Raw genomic sequence first — 16,276 nt, 5'->3', positions numbered from 1 at the left:
GAAAAGTATTGTCCCCTGCTGGTGCTCACATGGATTGGCTCCAACCGGGGGAAGGAGGGTAAGCCTCCGACCCTCCCTCACCAATTCTAGTGACTGCGTGACATAGAAAGAGGCACAGGGAGATATTCTGGTATGAACATCTGTTTATTTGGAGATGGGTACAGAATTTTATACTGAGTTAAACAAAGAACATTTCTCACATGTGTCAGAAATTACAGGATTCTTAAAGTTCAGCTTGCCCCCATGGTAGGGGGTTGGTATGACAAGAATTGATGAGATACATAAAGGTCAAGAAAATTAGTTTCCATGATGCAGGCAAGTTAATTATCCAAAGGTATTTGAGGAAAGTATAGGAGTTAAACCAGTAATGTGAGGTAGAGAAGAAGAAAAAACAAAACGATGTAAATCACAGATCTCAAAGGACACAAGGAAATAGAATATGGGGTCTCACTGCCGGGGTACTGGCAGGGGTGTATGATAGAGTGTGTTCTCCTATATGATCAAAAGGTGAAGTTATAGTGAATGTGTGAACTTTGAATGAACTTTGAAGCAAGCAGCCACTTAGTCTACTAGCCGGAGAATGAACTAAGTATGAGAGGCAGTAGGCATTCTGTGAGCTTGAGAGACTAACAAGGAGAAACTGAGTCTGGGAGACTTTTCTTCTTGGATCATCTCTATAAGGAGAGAAGCTATCAAGTGGGGTGTCTTTCCAGACCTCCATCCAAGGATAGGAGAACTCCCCTAAGCTCTACCAAGCTTTCACATAGTCCCACAGGCCCCTCTGAATTATTTACAGCACCAGGGAGCAAGAGAAGCTGCATCTCTCGGGGCTTTGCTGTTTGTACCAGCAATCCTGTACTTCTTAGTCACATGTAAGGCAGAAACCTGGGAGTCTTCTTTTACAAGGCCTGAAGGACAGGAGGAGAGTGCAGAACCCCATCTTGCCCAGTGCCCTTCAGGTAGAAGACACCAGCTTCTGCCTTCTGCTGGAGTTGAGGTTTTCATCCTGTGTTAGCATTTTACAGGTCTCTGCTGCCTCTCTCAGGGGCTGAACAAGGATCTGTTTGCTCTGTGTGCTGATGGGTGGTTAGAGGGGCTCTGGGCATCCAAGTTCTCCCCTGTCAGGAACTTTTCCCTGTTGTGAAAAGGTTGCACAGACTGTTTTTTAGGTATTTATTCTTTTATTTTATTTTTTATTTTTTATTTAAGAAAGGATTAATGAACAAAAACATAAGGTACCTTCTGCAACCCTCAATGACCCTGGGTCCATGCTCCCAGAGGGCTAGAGAATGGGAAAGCTATCATGGGAGGGGGTGGGTTATGGAGATTGGGTGGCGGGAATTGTGTGGAGTTGTACCCCTCCTACCTTATGTTTTTGTTCATTAATCCTTTCTTAAATATTCTTTTATTTTTTAATTGAGGGATGAATGGCTTACAGTATATACAGTTGTTGGTACATGTATACAGTTTGTTTTCTGCAAAACACTGTCAGCCCAGCCTAGGTCCTCCTCCATCATCATGCCACATACTATTTTCCTCTGTTGCTGAGGAGTTATTCTGGTGCAGTCTCCGCCCCCAGGTTTTACTACGCCCCGCAAAATCCTAGCAGTGCCCCCTTCAACCAATCCTGGCCCTACACGTCACCCCTGGTTGTCGCCCAATAAAAAGCCCCCCCCCCCCCCCCCCGCCCCTCTCTGGGCTCTCAGCTCTCCCTCTCTGAGATATCGCTCCCTGCTCTCCCCCTGTGGTCAGGTAGTGGGGACGGCCATTGCCTGCTGGCTCCACGTGGTCTGAACCAACCTCCCCCATCCTATAATAAATATTTGTGTACCCCTTTGCTCTGGACGTCCACTCTCTTCTCCGCGGTGCAGCCTGACACCAGACCACCACAACATTCCTCCTTTCTATCTTTATTTGATACGACAGAGACAGATTAAAAGGGTACAGGGGAGAGAGAGGGAAAGAGCAAGAGAAGTACCTATAGTTCTGCTTAACTGCTTGTGAAGCTTTCCCCCCTGCTTCAGTGTCCTTATGCATGGTAATGCATGCACTCAACCAAGCACACTACCACCTGGCCCTCATAGTTTCCCCTTGTACAAATTTCTGGGGGAGGAAGTAAGTGTAAGCAGGACCACTGCCTGGGACTTCTTTCTGTATGAGACTACCATTGCAGAAGTCTCAGGCATCCTTACAAAAAGATATACACAGTGGTATAAGGATTCACAGAAGCCAAGATATAAAATGAGAAAATGAAAACATAAAATTAGGAAAAACCCCAGAGTGTCGCCTGGCACAGAAAGCAGATGAGTCTGTCATTTCACCAGAGAGACAGGAGGAGCAGATGTCCTCTCATCTCCTAGATTAAAACGCTATAAGGGTAACAGATCCAGGATATAGACAGAAATGGAGGTGATCAATTCAAAATTGATGAGGTGAGGACACAATAAGCTAATGCTCGGATACCTTCTTTAATGGATTATGCAGACTGTTGTAACCCTGTGGTCTAAAGTCATATTGTTAATGTAAGCTGGTAGAAATAAAGAAAATGCCATAGTGTTTTATACTTGTATTATAGGAGTATTCACAATAGTGAGCCAGAAAGATAGCATGGCTGGTAGTGTGCCTGCATTGCTAAGTTCACACCGAGGCTCTAACCCCAGTGCCACATCTGGAGTGCTATGGCAATGGAGGAAATTTTAATTTGTGTTCTCTATCTCTCTGAAATGCGTGACCCTCTAGTAGTGAAATCTAACATATGAGAGACCTTGGTTCACACACACCAAAGAAGAATATTGTCAGCTTGATTGGCAGGGCACCTACCTGGGCATGTATACCACCCATTTGGGAAGGCTATGGTATTGAGCAAAGTTTTGGTACTATTATGTCTCTTCCTCTCTGTGTATCTCTGCATGTCTCTCTCTGACATTCACTCTGTCTGAATGAAGATGGCAGCCCAGAGTGGTGGAAGAATACATTCACTAGACCCTGAAGACTTGTCTCCCCCTCAAAATATTTGCATCTTTTCACTACAAAACAATCAAGACAGTGTGTATGTGTGTGGGGGGCTGACAGCCAACACATCTCTTTCCCACTGGAAGACAAGTCTCTTAAAAATAAGATGTGACTGTAGAAAGGAAATATTTATGTTGGCAGGAGAAAGCCTTGAGTCCAGGACTTGGGTCCCAGCTATGTCACAGGCTGCCAGTTCTGGGGAGATTTCTCAGATTCTAGTTGCCACTTCCCTAAGTAGGGACATAATAATAAAATAAATAAATAAATAAATAAATAAATAAAAAACCCTGCTGTTTTGATGGAGTTGCTTGAAGGAACTGTGGGGTATATACTCCTGCTACTCCACTGTTAAAAGAGATGAAGGCACACTTTCTGTTGTCAAATGGATAGAAGTTGAGGTGATTATGCTAAGTGAAATAAACCAAGAAGTGAAAGATCACAGCCAGATGATTGCATCTGTGTAGAATATAAATTACTAAATCAAACAAACTGCCTCCTTAGCTTACCCTCTTCTTTTATAACCCTATAGAACAAGTTTATTTTCTGATCCCTACGACAGGAACTTAGCTACCTTAAGGCATATATATGTTGCTGCTTGTCTTGTGTGTGTGTGTGTGTGTGTGTGTGTGGTTGCACATGTGTGTGTTTAGGTTCAGTAATTCCAATATTCTTCGGTGTCCCTCAAATAATATAATTTATATACATTTAGTTTACTATTATTTTCTTTGGGTTTTATTGTCTAGAATGTTCTCATTCACATTTGCATCATGTAGCTGTATGACAAAAACACACCTTCTCCTGGAGGGGGGGACTTGTCATGTTTTGGCAAAATCCACTATTTTTGAAAGCATCATCTAAAGTCCACTAACTCCTATATCAGATTCTGAAGAAGTTGGTTGATGCTGCCCTGCTCCACTGAACACTACAGAGTCAGAGTTTTATTTTAAAAATTTTATGTTTTCAGGGGCTGTGTGGTGACACACCTGGTTGAGTAAACATGTTAACAAGGTGCAAAGACCTGTGTTTGAAACTCCAGACCCCACCTGCAGGGGTAGAGTTTTGCGAGTGGTGAGGCAGTGTTGCAGGTATCTTTCTGTTTCTCTCCCTCTTCATCTATTCCCTCTCAATTTCTTTATTTTTTTTATTTTTTATTTAAGAAAGGATTAACAAAATCATAGGGTAGGAGGGGTACAATTCCACACAATTCCCACGACCCAATCTCCATATCCCACATCCTTCCCTGATAGCTTTCCCATTCTCTATCCCTCTGGGAGCATGGACCCAGGGTCATTGTGGGTTGCAGAAGGAAGAAGGTCTGGCTTCTGTAATTGCTTCCCCGCTGAACATGGGCGTTGACTGGTCGGTCCATACTCCCAGTCTGCCTCTCTCTTTCCCTAGTAGGGTGGGTCTCTGGGGAAGCAGAGCTCCAGGACACATTGGTGGGGTCTTCAGTCTAGGGAAGCGTGGCTGGCATCCTGATGACAACTGGAACCTGGTGACTGAAAAGAGAGTTAACATGCGAAGCCAAACAAATTGTTGAGCAATCATGGACCCAACGCTTGGAATAGTGGAGAGGAAGTGTTAGGGGGGTACTCACTATAAACTCTAGTGTACTTCTACTTTCAGGTATATATTTTACAGTAGTTTACAGATACGGGTAAAGATATGCTCTCTCTCACAGAAACTGGTGTATATCTAGGTTTTGGGACTTTGTTAGAAAGTGAACCACCTGAGATGGAATTAGAGTGTACTATGAAAGGAAAGGTCTCACCGGAGTAATGAAGCTGAAGGGCTGTCATTCCACACGTGAAGTCTCTGGACACAGTCTGAAGTGGAGCATGTTGAGGTGGCAATCGTTGTGTTGGTTAGGTTGTGATCGGCAGATGCAATATTATTTGATATGGATTGGGAGAGGCATACGGGAAAGTGGGCCCTATCAAAGGGTTCCAGGACTGGGGAGAGTAGAGGCTCTGTAGTGGAGATGTGAGGTTCCTGCTGTCTTAGGGTTCAAAAAGACAATCAATAGTTAATGTTATCATCACATTATTTGGTAATTGGGTTAACTTTGAGAAGTCCTTTTGTTAGGGTTTGCTGTACAGTACACAGTATCTTGTATATAGCTGTGCTATTGGTTGCTTCTGATCTACTTGGTCTAGGCTTTTGAGAGAGTCTGCATATCAATTACACAGCCTATATATTAAAAAGATTCAGTTTGTGTTTTGAAAAAATTCGAGACATACAATTAATTTTCCACCTCTCGTATTAATTAACTAGTGATTTATATGAGTACATTTTACTAGGAGTGTACATAAACACCATTCCCACCACCAAAAGACTGTGACCCATCCCTCCCACCCACTCCCACCCCCCACTGTCCCAGGAAGCTGCATGTCTACCCCTCACCACAGGGTTTTTACTTTGATGCCCTACTTACAATTTGGTCAGGTCCTGCTTTTAGTTTCCCTTTCAGATCTTCTTCCTCAACTTCTGTTGATGAGTGGGATCATCCCATACTCATTTTCATCTTTCTGACTTAGCTCACTTAGCATAATTCCTTCTAGCTCTCTCCAAGATGGTCAGAGAAGATGGGTTCATTGTTCTTGATAGCTGAATAGTATTCCATTGTGTATATATACCACAGGTTTCTCAGCCACTCATCTGTTTTTGGGCACCTGGGTTGCTTCCAGGTTTTAGCTATTATGAATTGTGCTGCTATGAACATAGGAATACACACCTCTTTTTGGTTGGGTGTTATAGAGTCCTTGGGGTATAACCCCAGGAGATGAATTATTGGATAATATGGAAGGTCCATGTCTAGCCTTCTGAGAGTTTTCCAGACTGCTCTCCACAGAAGCTGGACCAATTTACATTCCCACCAGCAATGTAAAAGGGTTCCTCTGTCCTGACATCCTCTCCAGCATTTGTTCCTGTGTCCTTTTTGATGTATGCCATTCTTACAGGAGTGAGGTGGTATCTTAGTGTTGTCTTAATTTGCATTTCTCTGACAATCAGTGACCTAGAGCAGTTATTCATATGTTTGTTAGCCTTTTGGATCTTCTCTGAGGTGAATGTTTGTTCATATCCTCTGTCCATTTTTGGATGGGGTCATTTGCTTTTTTGGTGCTAAGTTTGCTGAGCTCTTTATATATTTTGGTGATTAGTTTCTTGTCTGATGTCTGGCATGTGAACATCTTCTCCCATTCTGTGAGAGGTCTGTTTGTTTGTGTGATAGTTTATTTGGCTGTGCAAAAGCTTTTCCATTTGATGTAGTCCCATTGGTTTGTTTCTGATTTAGTCTTCCTTGCAATTGGGTTTGATTCATCAAAGATGTCCTTGAGGTGTAGTTGGGAAACAGTTTTACCAATGTTTTCCTCTAAGTATTTGATTGCTTCTGGTCTGACATCTAGGTCTTTGATCCATTTGGAGTTGATTTTTGTTTCTGGTGAGATAAAGTGGTTCAGTTTTCTTTCTTCTGAATGTTACAACCCAGTTTTCCCAGCACCATTTATTGAAGAGAGCCTCCTTTTTCCATTTAATACTTTGGTCCCCCTTATCAAAGATTAGATGTCCATAGGTGTGGGGATTTATTTCTGGGCTTTCAATTCTGTTCCACTGGTCTGTGTGCCTCTTTTTGTTCCAGTACCATGCTGTTTTGATGATGATGGCTTTATAATATATTTTAAGGTCTGGGAGTGTGATGCCTCCATTTCTGTTTCTTTTCCTTAAGATGGTTTTGGCAATTCTAGGTGTTTTCATGTTCTAGATAAATGATTGTAGTGTTTGTTCTATTCTCTTAAAGAAGCTTGATGGAACTTTGATGGGTATTGCATTAAATTTGTATATGGCTCTGGGGAGAATACTCATTTTGATGATATTTATTCTTCTAATCCATGAGCATGGGATATCTTTCCATTTCTTGGTATCAGTTTCTATTTCCTTGAGTAGCGACTCATAATTTTCAGTACACAAGTCTTCCACTACTTTGGTCAACATTATTCCTAGGTATTTGATTGATTTTGCTGAGACAGTAAATAGGAGTGATTTCTGGATGTCTTCTTCTTCAGATGTAGTGTTTTCATAAAGAAATGCCACTGATTTTTGTACATTGATTTTGTAGCCTGATACCTTGCTATATTGCCTAATAACTTCCAGTATTTTTCTGCTGGATTCTTTAGGTTTTTCTATGTATACTGTCATGTCATCTGCTAATAGTGAGAGCTTGACTTCTTCCTTTCCAGTATGTATTCCTTTGATTCCTTCCTCTTGTCTGATTGCTATGGCAAGAACTTCCAATAATATGTTGAAGAGTAACAGTGACAGTGGACAGCCCTGTCTAGTCCCCGATCTGAGGGGGAATGCTTTCAGCTTCTGTCCATTGAGTGTGATGTTGGCTGTAGGTTTTATCTATATAGACTCCACTATCTTGAGGAATTTCCCATCTATTCCCATTTTTTGTAGAGTTTTGAGCATGAACGGGTGTTGGATTTTGTCAAAGGCTTTCTCTGCATCTATTGAGATAATCATGTGATTTTTGGTTTTGCTTTTATTGATGTGGTGAATGATATTGATTGACTTACAGATGTTGAACCAGCCTTGCATTCCTGGGATGAATCCCACTTGGTCATGATGAACAATCTTTTTGATATGTTGCTGTATCCAGTTGGCCAAGATCTTGTTTAATATTTTGGCATCTATGTTCATCAGCGATATTGGTCTGTAGTTTTCCTTTTCTGTTCTGTCCCTATCAGCTTTTGGTATCAGGGTGATGTTGGCTTCATAGAAGGTGAAAGGGAGTATTCCTGTTTCTTCAATCTTATGGAATAGCTTAAGAAGTATTGGTACTACCTGTTTCCTGAAAGTTTTGTAGAAGTCATTTGTGATGCCATCTAGTCAAGGACTTCTGTTGGGGAGGTTCTTAATAACAGTTTCAATTTCCTTGTCTGTGATTGGTGCATTTAGATTTTGTAGTTCTTCTTGGTTCAGTATTGGAAGGGCATATGTTTCTAGGAATTGTTCCAATTCTTCCAGATTCTCTAACTTGGTGGCGTATAGCCTTTATAGAAGTTTCCCAGGATTCTCTGGATTTCTGTGATGTCAGTTGTGATATCTCCTGCATCGTTTACAATTCTATTAATTTGAGTCTTCTCTCTTTTTTTTTTTGTTGAGTCTGGCTAGGGGTTTGTCAATTTTTTTTAATCTTTCAAAGAACCAACATTTGGCTTCATTGATCTTCTGTATGGTTCTCTTATTTTCGATGTTGTTTATTTCTGCTCGAACTTTAGTGATTTCTGTCCTTTTGGTTGCTTTAGGGTTCCTTTGTTCCTCTTTCTCTAAGTCCTTGAGGTGTGCAGTAAGATCGTTCATTTGAACTTCTTCTTGGTGTTTAATATGTGATTTTGTGGCTATACGTTTCCCTCTCAGTACTGCTTTAGCTGTGTCCCAAATATTTTGATAGGTTGTGTCTTCATTTTCATTTGTTTCCAGGAACATTTGAATTTCCTGCTTGAGTGAATCTCTGACCCAGTGCTTCCTAAGGAGTATGTTGTTTAGTTTCCAAATTCTGACTTTTAATAATTGTCTGTTTGTTGTTAAATGTTAGTTTTACTCCACTGTGGTCTGAGAAGATAATTGGGATGATTTCAATGTTCTTGAATTTATTGCTGCTTTCTTTGTGGCCTAACATGTGGTCTATCCTTGAGTATGTGTTATGTGAATTTGAAAAGAAGGTGTATTCCAGTTTTGGGGGGCATAGGACTCTGAAAATATCCAAGAGGTCTAGTCTGTCAATCTCTTCACTCAATTCTCTTGTATCTTTGTTGGTTCTCTGCTTTGTTGATCTGTCTAAGTGTGAGAGTGGGTATTGAAGTCTCCCACTATTATTGTATTACTATTGATGTATTTTTGAAATTCTTTCAGTAAGTGCTTGATGTATTTTGATGTTCCCTCATTGGATGCATAGATGTTAATGATTCTTAAGTCTTCTTGGCTGATTGATCCTCTAATCATTATGTAATGTCCTTGCCTATGTTTTATTACTTTATTTAATTTAAAATTTATTGTGTCAGAGATGAGAATGGCTGTTCCTGCCCTTTTTTGTGGTCCATTAGCCTGTATGATAGTTTTCTATCCTTTCTCTTTAAGTCTGTGTTTATCTTGTTGTGACAGATGGGATTCTTGCAAGCAGCATATGGTTGGATTATGTTTTCTGATCCATCCCCCCACTCTGTGCCTTTTGATGGGTGAGTTTAAGCCATTGACATTTATTGATATTATGGAATTAATGTATTGTGGTGCCATTGTTCAAAAAAAATTTTTTTTGTTTCTTCTGATATATTGCCATTATTATAGTGATGTTCTTATTTATTTAAGGTCTTTTAGAACCTCTTTCAGGGCCGGCTTGGTGATGGTTGCCTCCTTTAACTGTTGTTTGTCTAAGAAGGTTTTGATCCCTCCATCTATTTTGAATGAAAGTCTAGCAGGATATATTATCCTTGGCTGAAACCCTTTTTTTTCAGGGCTCGATAGATATCTTGCTATTCTCTTCTGGCTTTTAGAGTTTGAGTGGAGAAGTTTGCAGATAATCTTATGGGTTTTCCCTTGTATGTGACTTTTTGTTTCTCTCTTGCAGCCTTTAGGATCCTTTCTTTATCCTTACTTCTTCTCATTGTGACTATGATGTGGCTTGGTGTCGTCAGGTCTGGGTTGATTCTGTTTGGTACTCTCTGGGCGTCTTGAATCTTAATGTCCTTTCTGTTATTCAGGTCTGGGAAGTTTTCTTTTATTATTTCCTCTAGAATGTTTGCTTCCCCTTCCTCTCTTTCTTCCTCTGGCAGGCCAATTATATGTATTTTACTTCTTTTGAGATCATCCCATATGTCTCTGTTGTTGTTTTCAGTGTCTCTCAATCTCTTTTTAATCTCTTTCACCTCTTTCTTCATTTTCTCTAACTCATCCTCTCTCTGACTATTTCTGTTTTCTGCTTCTGTTAGTCTGCTTTCCCTTGCCTCAGCTTCTTTCCTCAGTTCAGCTATTTCAGCTTTCAGTTCTCTAATTGCCTCAAGATAATCAGTATTTTCCTTGGGGGTCTCAACTGTTGTTTCCCTAATACTGCCATTCCTTTCCTCCAGTGTTGTTTTCATTTCTGTGATTAATATTTTTATTATTGCTTGCATACTTTTTTTATCTATGTTTACTTCTGGCTGATTTGTAGTTTTTTCTGGGCTATTGTCTAGAACCTCTTAAGAGGTTCCCGGAAGATGGGTAACTGAGAAGCTGCTAGTGGCTTGAGCTCTGACCACATCTTCTGGAAACAGTAGGATTTTCTGCCTTTAGTAGGCCAGTCAATAAGGGGTCCTAGCAGTGACACCAAGGAGGTGATTATATCTTAATTTGGGTTAAAAAATGAGTAGAAAAAAAGGTAAAATAAAGTTTTTCCTTTTAATTATTAAGCACACCCCCTCCCTCTCCCCCCCATAACCAGTCCCTGGGGACCAGCTCCTAGCAGGCTCCCCTGTTGATCTTCTGTCTTTACCAAATTCCTATCCCACCAGGGAGTATCATTCATTCTAAGTCTATACCCTTCCGAAATCTCTGGCCTTTTTTCTTTCTAAGTAGCCAACCCCCCCATCTCACTCGCATAGCTAATTAAATAATTAAAAATAAATAAATAAATAAACCTCTTTCCTTTACTGCTCTTTTATTACTATTCTTTTTCTTATCTTTTTTATTTTTCTCACTCTCTTTTTTTTTTTCTTTTTCTCATTCTTGTCATCCTTTCTTCCTTAATCCTACAGCTTCCAAAGACACAGGCCCCAGCCCCCACACCACCAAACAGTGAGCTTTTTTTAATTCACTGATACACATTTGGGAATTATTTTGGGGAAGAATTCTGACTCAGTGTGGACTCTCACTGCGAGTGTCTCTACTCAACTTCCCTTCCTCCTTTAGCCACCCCTAGAATATACAGTGGATAGTAGATTTGCATAACTGTCTATTTCAGGTATCCTTGTCTAGTCCTGAGGTTTTTTTTTTTCTTTTTTTTCTCATTCTTAACAATCAGCTGCCTCTGATCAGGAGGTTTGAGGTAATCTGGGACAGGGTTTTTTTCTTTTTTTTTTTTTTACCCTGCTCTATTTTATTATTAATATTATATAAAGGCACATATCTTCTCCCCTTTAGGTTGATCAGAATTAACTCTTAGGTTATCTTTCATTGCTAGGGTAGTGGGCATCTTATCTATTGGGTAGGAACTTGTCTTCTTACTCCTACCTCCTCTACAGACTCTCCCCTCCCTCCTCCTCCTTGCTAATTAAAAAAATTAAATTAAATTAAATTAAAAATATAGTAATAAAAAAAAAACCTTTCCTTTCACTGCTCTTTAATTACAGCTCTTTTTCTTATCTTTTCCCTTTTCTCTCACTTGTCTCTTTTTTCTTTTTTTTTTTATCTTGTCATACACTTCTTCCTTCCTTCTTCTTTACCTTTCTGAATTTGTGAATTATTTTGGGGAAGAAATCTGACTCAGAGTGGACTCTCTCTGTGTGTATTTCTGCTCCCTTAGTTCCCTTTCCACTCTTGTTACCCCTAGAATATACAGTGGATAGTAGATTTGCATAACTGTCTATTCTTGCTATCCCTTCTTTCTTTTCTCTTTCTTCTTCACTGGGATTTGGTTACTATTTTTTCACGGACTGGAGAAATTGTTTGACTAACTTGTAGTGATTAAACTGCTTTCATCCTTGCTTCAGTTGCTACTGTAATTCCTGAGGATGGTGAGTGCAATTGTCATAAAGGTATTTAGTACAGTGTTGCTTGTACTCAAGACACAACAGCTGAGGAATAATAGAACATAAAAAAAGAAACACATAAATCAGAAAAATGGGTAGATCAAAAACAAATAAAACTGCTACTCCAATGAATGAAGACAAGATCCCTCTCAATTTCTGACTGCATCTATCCAATAAATAAAGAAAGAAAAATAAGTTTTTAAAACAGAAATGTAAGACAGAAGAAGAAAGGTGGTGTTATGAGTCGAGACAGGCAAGGGGTCTAGCCACACAACTCAGGTCCTGACAAAGAAACTTTAAGATCTAGGAAACCAACCTGTGAAAATTTAGGACACACACTGGGAACCTGCAGCAGAGCATCTGGGCCACATTACTTTATAATAAAGAGATGGCTTTGGATAACTGTAGAGGAGACTTGCCCCTTCTGGGTTTTTTTTTTTTTTTTTTTTTTGCTGCAGTGTGTGGGTGAGGTGGAGATGGAGATGAAGAGCATAGAAGCTGGTGGAACAGGAGGGACCTGGGGAGCAGATGGCAAACCAGCAGATGAGGCAGCAGGGCTGGGGTTTGAAAGTAATGTCATCTGTTTCAGCTCTGAACCTTTTAATTTATTTATGTTCACTTCCCCACCCTGTGGTGTTTCTTTAAAGATTTAACGTGCCCTCCTAAGAAAATACAGGGAGTTGGGTGGTAGTGCAGCGGGTTAAGCACACGTGGCACAAAATGCAAGGACCGGCATAAAGATCTTGGTTCAAGCCCCCGGTTCCCCACCTGCAGGGTAGACTCTTCACAGGCAGTGAAGCAGGTCTGCAGGTGTCTATCTTTCTCTCCCCCCTCTATCTTTCCCTCCTCTCTCCATTTCTCTCTGTCCTATCAAACAATGACAACATCATCATCAACAACAATAATAACTACAACAATAAGACAACAGTGGCAACAAAAGGGAATAAGTAAATATTTTTTTTTTTTTAAAGAAAATACAAAATACAGATTAGAGGCTCAATTTACTGAGCCAGAAGACAAATAAGGAGGGACATGTGGAGCTGAACCAGGACACTTGCCCATTGTGATAACCTCCATACTCTTTATAGATGGTCACATTAAGCTCTAAATGCTTGGAGTACCTGATCTGAGAAGGGAAGATTGATTTGATCCAAGAAGGGAAGATTGATTGTCCTCACAGCTGGCCATGGGAAGAAACCCACATTGTTTGCTTGAAGTTGGCCTCCTCTTGATAGAATATTGAGTTGAATTCATTGGATAGCAGAGAGCATACCATGAACAGCCTTAACAGTGACCTGTTTTTACTGATAAACCAGGGACAGTTTCTTCCTTTTGACTGGTGACATTGCATCGATGCACACACATAAAACAAAACAAAGTAGGGGCTGCATAGTGGCACACTAGGTTCAGCACACCTGTAACCATGCTCAAGAACCCAGGTTCAAGCCCCTAGTATCACCCTCCCTTGCAGGGGAGAAACTTCTTGAGTGGTGAAGCAGGACTGCAGGTAGGTGTCTCTCTCTGTGTGTGTATCCCCATCCTGCTCAGTTTTCTCTAGCCTATCAAATGAAAAGTAAGGGGGGGTGTCAGGAAAAAAATATGACTGCAGGGAACAGTGGGCTTAGTAGATTTGTTCTGCAGGCACAGAACCCCAGAGATAACTCTGATAGCAGTAAAAACAAGAAAATAAACAAATAAACAAAAAAGGAAAAGCAAGACAAATGGCTCTAAGACCACAATTGATTCCAGTTTGTGTCTACAATTGGCTTGTGCTTGAGTACTGACCTGGTTTGTTTCAAACAAGTGCCTTTGTATATTGTCACTGAACCTCCCAGACTCCATTTTCTCATTGTAACCTGTGAATATTATTGAATACATCACTCAGTTCACAAGGATGCTTATGAGCATTTGACATCAGGATGTGGCTGCATGTCATCGCAGGGTCTGTTACAGAATGCATGTTATTATACACCACCTATGTTTGACAGCAGTAGCAATAGTAGAAATCTCATCACAAACTAAACTACCTGATGAAACTGGTCTTTCTGGGCTGGGAAGGTATCATGAAAGTTCTGCAAATAAACTTTCATACCTGAGGCTCTTCTTCTTCTTCTAGCGTTTGCCCTTCTTCCATAGCCAATCAACAGTGTCAGGCTGAGCCTGATGTAAAGTTTTGAGACCTCCTTTGAATCTGGAGAGGTGGCAGTCATTGACTATGTGGGTCATAGTCTGTCTGTAGCCGCAGGGGCAGTTCGGGTCATCTCTGGCTCCCCAGCGATGGAACATAGCGGCGCACCGGCCATGGCCTGTTCGATGGTGATTGAGGAGGGTCCAATCATAACGTGCTAGGTCAAAGCCTGAGGCTCTGAGGTCCCAGATTCAATCCCCAGTACCACCATCAGCCAAAGCTGAGCAGGGCTCAGGGTTCTGTGCACTTTTCTCTCTGTATCTTTCTCCCATTAAGATAAGATAAAGTAGGGGGCAGGTGGTGGCACACCTGGTTAAGTGCACACATTGCAGTGCACAGGGATCCAGGGTCAAGCCCATGGTCCCCACCCGCAGGGGGAAAGCTTCAGGAATGGTGAAGCAGGGCTGCAGGTCTCTCTCTCTTTTTCTCTGTCCAATAATAAGTAAATAAAGATTAAAAATAAAAAATTAAAAAGATAAGATAAAATATTTACAAAAAGAAACTGCCTATTCTTGATTGTTCATGGACCAAGAAATAGAAATGCAAACAAGGGAGTCGGGTGGTAGTACAGTGAGTTAAGCACAGGTGGTGTGAAGCACAAGGACTGGCGTTAAGGATCCTGGTTCGAGCCCCGGCTCCCCACCTGCAGGGGGTCACTTTACAAGCAGTGAAGCAGGTCTTCAGGTGTCTATCTTTCTCTCCCCCTCTCTGTCTTCTCCTCTTATCTCTATTTCTGTCTTTCCTATCCGACAATGACGACATTGACAATGATGACATCGACAACAACAACAATAATAACTACAACAATAAAACAATAAGGGCAACAAAAGGGAATAAGTAAATACTAAAAAATAAAAAATAAAAAAAAGAATTGCAAACAGGAGTTACCCTGTAGCTACAGAGTGTATGCATGGCTTGAGCTCTCACTGCATACATAGCAGACTCACTGGTTGACATTTCTCCTTCTCTTTCACAGGGATAACACTCTATAGTCACCCATATGGAGGGGCCTTGCTGAATGAAGACAAAGTGTGAGTTGAAAGACTACATGGTGGGAGGGTAACTGTGACTGTGGAATAAAATATCTGTGTTCCTGAGGATAGGTTTTGAGACCCCCTCTTCTTCATTTGCCCCATCAATGCTGGCCTAAGTCCCCACTGACATGTATCTAGGGAACTTGTTTATCAAGTACAAAGACAATGATTATGAGACGACAAGGTGCACTGACTGAGCCTAAGGTGGATAAGTCTATTTCCAAACACACTATTCCCAAACAAAAGTTGTTCTAAGGAAGCCACGTCCATGGGCCTCATGGCATTCTGTTTATCCTATGAATTCTTTTTACATTTCTTTGTTTTATTGCTAGCCCATTATCACTGGGACTTGGATTTCAGCACTATGAATCCACTACTCCTGGCAGCCTTTTTATTTATTTACTTAGTTTTTAAATTTTTGTTGCCACTAGGATTATTGCTAGGGTTTAGTGCTGGCACTACTAATCTGCTGCTGTCAGTTGCCATTCTTTCCTTTCCTTTTCTTCTCTTTAATTTTTCTCTCCTTTTCTTTTTCCGTTTATTTTCTTTTTTTATTTTCCCTTTCTATGATACTTGATAGGACAGATAGAAATTCAAAGGGAAGGAGGAGATAGGGAGAGAAAAATAGACATCTGCAGACCTGCTTCACTATTTGTGAAGTGCCTCCCTGCAATTGGGGAGCAGGGCTCTAGCCTGAGTCCCTGTGCATAGTAATATGTATGCCACTGCACAGTCCTTTCTTTCTATTTTTTTTAATAGAGCAGAGAGAAACAGAGGGAAGGAGGAGACAGAGAGGGAGAAAGAATGAGAATCAACTGCAGATTTGCTTCACTACTCCTGAAGTATCTTCCCTGCAGGTGGGGTGTGGAGGCTAGAACCCAGGTCCTTGCATTCGTTTTACTTTTGCACACGGCATTCACAAGGGTCACCACCTAATACCTTCCTGAAAATGGTTCAGGCAAGACTTTCCTCACTGTCCAGATGTAGCCAAAGTGTTGGCATGATGAAATGAAGTGTTAGTTCTCATTGTCTTAAAAATGCTATAATGTGTGGTCTGGGAGGTGGCACAGTGAATAAAATGTTGGTCTCTCAGGCATGAGGTCCTGAGTTTAATCCCTGATAGCACATGTACCATAGTGATGTCTGGTTCTTTTTCTTTCTCCTATCCCTCTCATTAATAAATGAATTAAATATTTAAAAAATTCCATAATGCTCTACATCTCTCATGGTTTTACCAGTCTCCCTCTTTATTCTAT

General features: G+C 40.8%; 1 protein-coding gene across 1 annotated transcript in view; it reads left to right on the top strand.

The window, feature by feature from the left end:
* ABCA13 (ATP binding cassette subfamily A member 13) overlaps positions 1–16,276 on the top strand; it is a 594,731-nt gene that overhangs the window by 448,057 nt on the left and 130,398 nt on the right. Inside the window, 1 exon segment of the mRNA XM_007524553.2 lies at positions 14,963–15,017. Coding sequence (XP_007524615.1) covers positions 14,963–15,017 — 55 coding nt within the window.

This window comes from Erinaceus europaeus, chromosome 14 (genome assembly GCF_950295315.1).
Source record: "Erinaceus europaeus chromosome 14, mEriEur2.1, whole genome shotgun sequence".
Classification (NCBI taxonomy): Eukaryota; Metazoa; Chordata; class Mammalia; order Eulipotyphla; family Erinaceidae; genus Erinaceus; species Erinaceus europaeus.
The sequence above is the reverse complement of the archived record's forward strand: the minus strand, read 5'-3'. Positions and strand labels throughout refer to the sequence as shown.